The sequence below is a fragment of the Monocercomonoides exilis genome (assembly GCF_001643675.1).
Source record: "Monocercomonoides exilis strain PA203 chromosome Unknown scaffold36-1065637, whole genome shotgun sequence".
Taxonomy (NCBI): domain Eukaryota; phylum Preaxostyla; order Oxymonadida; family Polymastigidae; genus Monocercomonoides; species Monocercomonoides exilis.
The window spans coordinates 708,063-717,798 of NW_027150581.1; the positions used below are offsets into that span (position 1 = coordinate 708,063).

The 9,736-nt window shown below is 37.1% G+C and overlaps 2 protein-coding genes across 2 annotated transcripts; one reads left to right on the forward strand and one right to left on the reverse strand.

Moving 5' to 3' along the window:
- Nucleotides 1-4,146: 4,146 nt before the first annotated feature.
- Nucleotides 4,147-5,561, reverse strand: MONOS_1837 (putative FK506-binding protein 2B). The gene is made up of 4 exons (XM_067871384.1): nucleotides 5,378-5,561; nucleotides 5,215-5,317; nucleotides 5,124-5,134; nucleotides 4,147-5,066 (listed from the first exon to the last, which is right to left on the reverse strand). Exons 1-4 carry the CDS (start codon nucleotides 5,519-5,521, stop codon nucleotides 4,320-4,322), a joined length of 1,005 nt encoding a protein of 334 aa, XP_067723716.1. The 5' UTR covers nucleotides 5,522-5,561; the 3' UTR covers nucleotides 4,147-4,319.
- A 52-nt stretch (nucleotides 5,562-5,613) lies between these two features.
- On the forward strand, nucleotides 5,614-9,622 carry MONOS_1836 (putative tetratricopeptide repeat protein 27). Its single transcript, XM_067871373.1, has 6 exons — nucleotides 5,614-5,816; nucleotides 5,866-5,973; nucleotides 6,024-6,149; nucleotides 6,201-6,433; nucleotides 6,564-7,173; nucleotides 7,286-9,622. The coding sequence occupies exons 1-6, from the start codon at nucleotides 5,663-5,665 to the stop codon at nucleotides 9,574-9,576; spliced, it is 3,522 nt and encodes a 1,173-aa protein (XP_067723717.1). The 5' UTR covers nucleotides 5,614-5,662; the 3' UTR covers nucleotides 9,577-9,622.
- The last annotated feature ends 114 nt before the right edge of the window (nucleotides 9,623-9,736 follow it).

Here is a 9,736-nt window from a genome sequence, read left to right on the forward strand (position 1 = left end):
GGCTTGACTCCATATTGAAAATGCGGAAAGTCAAAAAATATCTCGTTTCTCAAATGTATTTCCAGGTTCAATCACTTATTCTTCTTCTTACAGGTTCTTTTGGAAAGTGTAATTCATTTTCCTGTTTGTGATCGTTTGTCACCAAAGATGAGATTTTGCTTCTCTCATAATGCTGCTCCTTGTGCTTGCTCAATAATGAATGAAAAGAAAAATACTCGAAAAAATTAAATGGATTAAAATACAGAAAAAAGAAGAATAAAAATAATTATCTTCCAAATTCTCAACAAAAAAAAATTAAAATAATTCATTCTTTTTATCATACAATGAAGAAATCCAACAACACAATCTTTTTTTCATTCCTCTTCCAACTTTGCGGTCAACTTATTTTTCCCTTTCCTTTCTTTCTGCTTCCTCTTCTTTTTTTTTCTCATCTTTTTTTTCGATCCTTCACAAAGTCCTCTGAAAAATCACAATGAATTTTTGGTTTGTGTGCTATCCACATTCACTTGATTCATTTCCTCGAAGCAACTCCATGTCTCCGCCTTTCTGTTAGTCTTCAACTTCCACAGCCTTGTTTCTCGCTGCACTTCAAAGAAAAAAAAAGCATTTCTTGTTTATTTCTTTGTTGTTTCCATTCGCTGCTCGAAATAACCCCGAAGCACATCCAATAACCACAGTATGTTCTTCATTCTGAATGCTGCATGAACAAAAAAAACAAATGTCCAATACTTTTTCCATCTCTTAAAATCAATCTCTCCTTTTCTTTTCACTGCTCTTTCACTTCTTCTTTTCTCTTCCAATTCACTTTCTCTTTAAACTCGTTAAGCTCGGTTGTTTCCTCTTCCCTCAAATGCAGCTCGTTCATAATTGCTCTTTTCGAACTTCCATCGATGTTAAAATGATTTTTCAGCATTCTCCAAGCTGATTTAGATTAAAGACGTGTTAATTTATGATTTTTAATGGGGAAATTGTGTGAATTTAGAAATGTCTTCGAAAAACAATTCTTTTTCAGCATTCCATCCAATGATTATAACAAAGCATAAAATAATGTTTAAAAGCATTCGCACACCTCCAAATTCAAAATGTTGCACAAAGTCAGAAATTCTATTTCCACATCTTTTTGGGTTTCTTCTTTTTGATCTTTGCTGGGCACGGCTTTCAAAAGGCAATGCACATTTGTTGAAATCAATTCATGTGAGTAGTTGCAACCAGAGAAATATAGCATTTGCAAAAACCAACAAGAAGCTTTTCGTTCTTTTCTTCTTCTTCTTTCGAATCTTCATCAAAAAGTATATGCTTGATTCTTTCGCAAGGAAAAAATTGCCAAATGATAAAAAAAAGATAATTCTGCTCAGCACTTAAAAAATATCTTATGTGCTTCAATTACAGAATTGCACGTTCCACTGACAATTTCTTTTCTGCAATCATTTTGAGTGCTTCGTTGAATGGCTCTTCTGTTTTAAAAAATCAACAAAATTCAGCCTATCCATTTCGTCCATATGTTAACTTCATTCCACTATTTTCTGTTTCTGCTCAATTTCAGTTCAATGTTTCTGTTCTTTTGAAAATTCTTCAAAAAATATCAAATATGTTGTTCATCAATTCAAAAATTTTAAATTCCAAAAATGTTTGTATATCTAAAACCTTTTTCTTGGTTCTCGTTATGTGCGCAATTGTCATAACATAGTAACCAGAAAACAACACTATTTTTCTATTTTAATGGAATAGGAATATCTTGAGTAAAAAAAAATGATAGAAAATGAAAACAACGCATACACTTGAAAACATATGTTTTGACGTTATTCTATATATATATATGAGCATTGTTGACAAGTGATTACCGAGAAAAACAATGCTTTATCTTTTCAGGTTTTTTGTAATGGAAGCTTCGATCCATGATTTCAAAGAAATTCTTCCATTCTGTTTTTGAGGTAATAAAGCTTTTTTTGTGTTGAGGAAGAGGGTTCACAGCGAATTGTTTGCTATTTATCTTCAAGAATTATAAAATTAGTTGGCAGATAACCCCGGCAAATAATTATTAATAGAAAAAAGTTATTAAAAAATGAAATTATGAAATGTTCTATGTGCGTAAAAGAAAAAACTTAATCGAAAGTGAAAATTCTGCACTTCAAGTTATCAATCAAGTGGGTTTTGTTGATGGAAGCTTCGCAACCTTCAACAGGAGATGTTTAACTGAGGCTTTTCATGACAATTTCAGGATTAAAGGGCCAAATGCCGGAATCTCTGAAAGATGCTACGATGGTGGAAGGCTTCAACGCTTCTGATAATGCTTCCTTTAGTGTTTTGACGAAGTTGGATCTGTTTGATGATGCATTGCTTCGCACAAAGTCTGTTTCAGAAGTACAAATAATTTTCTTTATGTTTGCATAGATATTTTTATCTAATGGCTGGACGACGTGCGAGGCGTGCGATGGAGGAAATACAATATCGATCCTATTTTCCTTTGCAGGTTCTAAACGTCTTTGTTCCTGTGGGTTGTTGCACCATCCATATGCAGGCATGCATGAAAGTTTGATAATCCCATTAGGTTTCTTCTTTTTTGAATGGAATTAACAACAACTAATTTGAATAGGTCAAGTTTTAGGGGGAATCCATTTCTTTCTTTGTGGTGGCAGTGAAAACAAAGTTGTCGGAGTTGGCCTGTGCATGTTCCTGAGGAAGAAATGTAGAATGGCTGATTACAGAAGTCTAGCAATACCCTCCATCAGCAGAAATAAGAAAAAGCAAAGAAATTGATGGAGGAAATTGTGCTTCTTGAGAAATTGGACTGGGACAATCTGGCAAAGTTATTATCTTTGTTGATTCAGTTGTGTCTCCTTTAATATACGTTTCATCAAGATAAAATATTAATTGTGGCGTATATTTCTTCTTATATAATTCTTCCAACTCTTCAAAAAAAGGACGCAAAATGATCCTTGTTGACTGTTCGATTCTGTTTATTGGAAGTTTTGCAGGCTTTTAAAATGAAGATCCTTTTATTTTGGAAATATAAGAATAACCCCACTTTTTATTCACAGTCTTTTTATTAATGCTTTCGTCCTTTTTTGAAGAAGAAATGAAACTAGCCTATTTCGAAAAAAAAAATAATTAAATAATAGAAATAATAGCATTCAAACTGCATTTTAACATTGCTTTGCAGTTGTTCCATTAAGATGGTGAAAAGCATTTTTATTGGCATTGATATTCCATCGAGATACTTTTTTCTGATTTTCCTGGGTCTTCCATTTATTCCGACGTCTCTATGTTCATTTTTCTCCTTAACAGCTCTGCAGTGTGCACTCTTCTAATTCTAACCCACCTTGAATACATCTGATGCTCTGAAACCTTCTTTTACAATTATTTTCTGAATTCTTTGCTGACTTGTTGAATTCTTTCTATATTCAGACGAAGAAGGAAAAGATATAAATCTGCGAAGGTTCAATTTCTCTCGGTGTTTCATCATAACAACACATAAAGGGGGTGATCATAAAGAAAAAATCCCGGGTTGTCAGCTTTTTCACGTATTATCAACCAACAAATATATTTTTTTAAAACTGTATTTTTGGATGAATAAATTCTCGAATAGGAGTATTATTTTAATAAAAATCAAAATTTCACTGTGGTTTTTAAGCAAATATAATCATAAAAAAAAAAAAAAAAAAAAAAAAAAAAAAAAAAAAAAAAAAAAAAAAAAAAAAAAAAAAAAAAAGAATTAATGAACATATGCATAAGATAAATAAGAGAGATACAAACTATTCGGCTTTTTTTTTTCATGGGACGAAATTTTTAACTTTTTGAATTTTGTTCCACATGGAACTTTCTTAGAATTTCCTCGATTTTTAAATATTTCAATATTATATTTGCAAGAAATTGTCAAAAAAAATTTTTTTTTTTGCGATTGTTGAAATTGTTTGAAACTAATTTTTGTTTGTTTCATAAATGGAAGTATTCTGCTCCTAATGTCGTAAATTTTTTTTATTCATTCGTTGTTTCTGTTGAATAATTTTCGTGATTTTTTTTTGTTTGAGATATCCAATACTTTTCACGTTCATCAGTTATTTATATTTTCATGTCAAAATTCAGTGCGCCACTCATGAAAAAAATAAATCATCTATTTGAAAAACAGAAAGAATGAAATTTGAAAAATTCAATCAGTTAGCTTTATTTTTTTATCGTTATTTCCATCATAATCAAATTTATTATCGTTTGATAAAATTACTGACATTTCAAAGAAGAAAAAAAAAATATAAACACATATTTTTTCCAAAAACGCAAGTGTTTTAAAAAAAAATTCTATTTATGAAACAGTCTGATAAAAATCACAAATCTTCCATTTTTTTATGGTCAACTTTCTTCAATGATTTTTTTCCTCCTCTTTTCCCTCCTTTTTTCTTTCTTTCTTTCTCCCTCTCCCTTTCCTTTTCCTGATATTCGCTCAACACTTTTGGAACAGGTTTCGGGGTTCTCACAATTATATCTTTTTTCAGCTCCGGGTTTCTTTCTGCAGCTCTAATAATTTCCCTTAATCTATTTCTCCTCTTCAACACAGAATAAAGCTCTCTCCATTTTTGCTCTCGCCTTCTTCTCTTCTGCTTTTCATCGTCTCCCCATCTGTTTCTCCGCTCTTCTTCCGCTATCTTTCTCTCTCTCTCAGCTTCAGAATACCCCTCTGCTCCAGCCTTTTCGAGTTCATGATTCATCCAACCATACGGAAGTGAATGATCTTTCTTCTTTGCCCATTTATCCTCTTTTTTGTGATACCTTCCAAATCGTCGATCTTCTTTCTCTTCTCTATCGATATCTGCCTGAATTTCTTCTTTCGTCATCTTTTTTCTACGCTTCTCATTGATCATTTCCCGTTCTTTCCATTCTGCATTTTCGCTCAAACGATGCAAACGACGTTTGTAGTACGCAGAAAAATTTCTAGGATAATGATCTAATAATTCTACATCCATCGTCAGAGAAACAAATCCAGGAATACCATCTCCTCCACCTCTCATTCCATATCCCAAAGAAGGAGGAATATGAAGTCGACGAATCTCTCCAACACACATCCCAAGGATGCCCTAAAATAAAAATTATCAATAATGAATAAAAATTATTAGAGAAAAAATGAATCAAACCCAATCAAGACCTTTTTGAATTGAGAAATTTGTTGGCACAACGAAAGTTAAACTATTTAAATTCACAAAAGAAGAAATAGTATATAAAAACCTTGAATGACGTCTCCGTATCCAGCTCGAAATATGTGCGATTCTGTGCTGTTTGTACCAGTTAAAAGTTTTCGTGTTGTGAAAAGTGATATGTTATATGCAATCTCAGAAAATAATATAAGAATATTTTCAATAAAGATATAACACAGAATTTAGCTTCATACCTCAACTTCATCGAATAATTTAACTCGTTGTTCACAATCCTCAACTTCCTTTAACACTCCAATTTCAAGTTTTGTCGGAGGCTTTCTTCGAGTAACAGTTGCATAATTTAATATTATAATTGATAGGGCAAATATCCAACCCATGATACTGGGTAATAAATGGAAAACACAAAATTTTAATTGTTTTCTGATCAAATAACCCTTGAATAACCACATTTTCGAAATGAATTAATTTTAAGATCAAAATAGAAAATCGATTATTTCACTTTATACTTTTTGACATTGATGCAATCAAGAAGAGCTGTTGACACAAATGCATTTGATCATATTCCCGAAGTAAGCAGCGAATGGAAAGAAAGAGTAGGAGTGAAAATTGCATATGAACTAATTATTCTATATTTGTCACCTGCATCAAAAAAAAATGCAGATTTATTCAATGGTTTAAAATTATTTGCTTCCTATTATAGTATTTTTAATGAAGAATTAAGATTATCCATTGTTTCATGATCTTCTGAATGATGTTTTATCTGGTGAGTATGTACGTTGCATGACAAATTGCTGCTTTACAACTTTACACAATGCAAAATCACTGACTGGTTTGCGCTTAAAATTTGCGTTACAATATAATAATTTTTTGTTTTTAAAGAATTTCAGAAAGCGCTGCAATCATTTGTTGATGATTCCATTCCGCTATGTCAGCTAGCACAAAATTCTTTCCAGACAGACGCTTTAACCAACGAAGATGCAAGGCAAATTGCTTTGCTGACTTTCGGTTATTTTTGTTTTTTCTTCTTTCGAATAAAGTGTTATTTCTCATCTTTAGGCATTTCTGTTCTTCTTTCCTTCGTTCAAGCATCTTGGACGGGTCCTCATTTGACTGATTTGAAAAACGTTACTCTTTTTAACGATGAGGAAACAGTTAAAGAGTTCAATGAACATGCTATGAAGATGCTTTTCCCTGAAGCACCTCAATCACATATAGATAATTTGCACTTTCTTGGTATTGCTGCTGAAGTGCTCATTAACTTTGCACCAAAACATTTGAATAACCTTCACGTTTGACTTGTTGATTGGAATTATTTTAAAATAAAATTAAAAAATTAAAAATAAATATTATTGGCAAATATTTGTGCAATACCTGTTATTTCCGAAACAACCATTTTACTTTTCTTTTATTCATATAAAGCTGCACCATTTTTGGGTTATAAGAGCAGCCATGTGCTTACAACGAGTTACAGATGAAGGTATTGAGACACTCCATTCGTGTGTGTTGGCCTCGTTCCGTAGTCAGTTGGATCTTCTGAGCAGGATGTGTCCAAGCAGAACAGAAGAGGCTGAAAGAATACAGAAGCTGAAAAGCGCAATTTTTGACGAGAAGTTTCTTGATGATGAAGGTGAGGCAGGCAATGCTGAAGAACCACATGAACTTCAACCACAACAGCACCACACTTCATCATCTTCATCATCTTCCTCTTCTTCCACTTCTTCTTCTTCTTCTTCTTCTTCTTCTTCTTCTGCTTCTTCTGCTTCTGCTTCCTCCTCTTCCTCCTCTCCTTCATCTTCCCCCAGCAGCCTCACAAGCGCCGAGTGGGATGTTCTCACAGCCTCTCTTCTTGTCGAGTGCTCCTCTGCAATGCGTCTGATGGGCGACTGGCAGCAGGCACAGCTGTGGCACAAGGCTGCTGAAGAGCTGTCACCTTATCGCTTCTCTCTGACTGGGCGGCTAGGCGTGAGGACAGCACACCAGCAGACTCCTACCACACAGCTTGTACTGGAGACAAAAGTGTCTTCTGAAGGTGTGTTTATCTTTCTTTTCTTTTCTTCTTTTCTTTTCTTCTTTTCTTTTCTTTTCTTTCTTATAAAATTTATTTCATTTGTTTAAATTTTCATCTATTTTATCTTATTCAGCTGCTCTTCATTCATTTGAAATGGCATATCTTCAATTTCATCCACACACAAAAATGAGACCTGATCTTGTGGATTCAACAGAAGAAACACCCAATTCATCACCTCAACCTTCATCATCATCATCATCATCATCATCTTCTTCTTCTTCTTCTTCTTCTTCCTCATCTAATTCTGAAGAAGAAGCACAAAATGAACAAACACCTCAATCACAGCCAACAAAAAGTGAGATTTCTTTTTTTCTGCCAACTGTCATACACGACGAGAAACCAGATATTCTTCCTCTGCCATACTTCCCTCCCTCTTCACTTCAATCAAATGACACATCTGACTTTTCTGCTTCTTCTTCTTCCTCCTCTTCTTCCTCTTCTCTTTCTTCTTCTTCATTGACTTCCTCTTCATCATCATCTTCATCTTCACATCCAACAAAGCAAGACAACCAATCCATAACCCCCTCCACACCCCCTCTTCCTCTTCCTCTCCTGCACTCCATCATCCTCAACCGTGCCCTTCTCCTCATCCTCACCCCTTCCTCTCTGCGCGAAGACCTCCTTCGCGACGAAGTCGTCGCCCACGTCGAGTCTGTCTTCGCCTCTCCGTCGTCCTACGCCCTCCTCTCTCTCACCCTCCTTCTGCGCGCACGCTGCGAAAGCTACGTCAACCGCACAGCTGACAGAGCGGTCCTCCAGTTGCAGGCACTGTGCGATCAGATGGCAGATGCATCGCCTCCACCAGCCATTCGTGTGGCGGATGTGTTCTTTGCAGTTGATTTCCCCCCCATTGCCATCCTCAGAGGAGAAGTTGGCGATGCCTTTCTGCGGATGGGTGCAGCAGCATCTGCGCTGGAGCTGTTTGAGAAGGTTGGGATGTGGGCGAAGATGGTTGACTGTCTGGTGGTGTGTGGGCAAGCGCCGCGGGCAAAGAAGATTGTGGAGGAGAGGCTGAGGGAGACGCCACACAGCGTGCAGGCGCTGATTGCAATGGGCGATGTGACTGAAGACGAGCAGTACTACCTGCAGGCGTGGGAGGTATCGTCGCATTCAGCTGCCACTGCGCTGAGGAGGGCAGGCATGTTGTGCGTGCGGCGGGAGAAGTGGAGCGAGGCAGAGCAGCATCTGTCAGCTGCCCTCAAGCTCAACCAGCTCTTCCCTGGCCATTGGTTCTCGTTGGGTGCTACTCGGCTGAGGCTGGGCGACTATGCAGGGGCTGTGAAGGCATTCAAGCGATCATTGGCAGTGGGGCCAGACAGTGGCGAGGCATGGAGCAATCTTGGGGCAGGGTATCTGAAGATCCAGGAGAAGGAGAACGCGTTCCATTGTTTTGAGCAGGCGGTGAGGTGCGAGTTCAACAATGCGAAGATGTGGCAGAATCTGCTTGTGGCAGCGGTGGGGCTGAAGAGGACGGGGAGGGCGGTGTATGCCATGAGGAGGCTGTGTGAGCTGCATTGCAGTGTGGATGTGGAGTGCTTGGAGGAGATCATCAGGCAGTGGAGACAGACAGGAGAGAGGGAGAGGGAAGAGGAGGAGAAGAGGAAGGAAGAGGAAGAGAAGGAGAAGGAGAGGAGGAAGGAGAAAGAGAAGGAGAAAGAAAACAAGTCATTGAGAGTTACTCCGATTTCTGCTGAGAAGGAACTGGGAAATGAAGCAAAAGAGAAAGAGAATAAAGTGTCGACATCTTTGTTTGACTTTGACTCAGACGATGAAGATGAAGAAGAAGATGGAGAGAGACAAGGAGAAAACGCAACATCCACTTCTTCTTCTTTGGCGCTTCATCAGAAGACGTCAGCATTTGCCGCGATCAGCCGGCAGTTGGAGCAGCTTGTGCAGCTCATCCTGACACACACCACACTCTCCACCTCTTCTGTGCTAAAGGTGTGCTCATCCTTCTACGCCTTCATTGGCAACTACGCCAGCTGCTTCGACTGCCTCGACCGAAGACTGCAGCACGTAGAGAAACACGAGTGTGTCCAGTTCCTTTCAGTCGCCCCTCAGTTTCAGTCAGTCGCTGAAGCCACACACGACGTGGCAGTCTGCTTGAAAGAAGCTGTCGATCGCTGCCTTGTAAGGAACCCGTGCCAGAGCATCAGCCAGGAAGAAGTCGCCTCTGCAGAAGGATCATTTCAACCACTGCCTCAGGAGGTGAAAGATCAGTGGAGACCAAAGGTCATGAAGTATTTATTGAAAGTCAAGAATACAATCACAAAAACTAAAAATGCTTTCCAAAATGACTCATCATTCTCACTTCTCCAAGAATGCAGAGACATTTTGGAGGATTTAATGAAAAAATTAAAATAATACAGATAATTTTTTTTATTAAAAAATAAAAAACAAATTCTTTTTATTTTCAACTTTTTTTATTCATAAAATGGTTATACCCTTAATATAGAGAAAAGTGCAAAATAGTATTGCTCCAACTGTTCTACAGTGGCGACAGCTAATAAAACAGGGCAGAAGC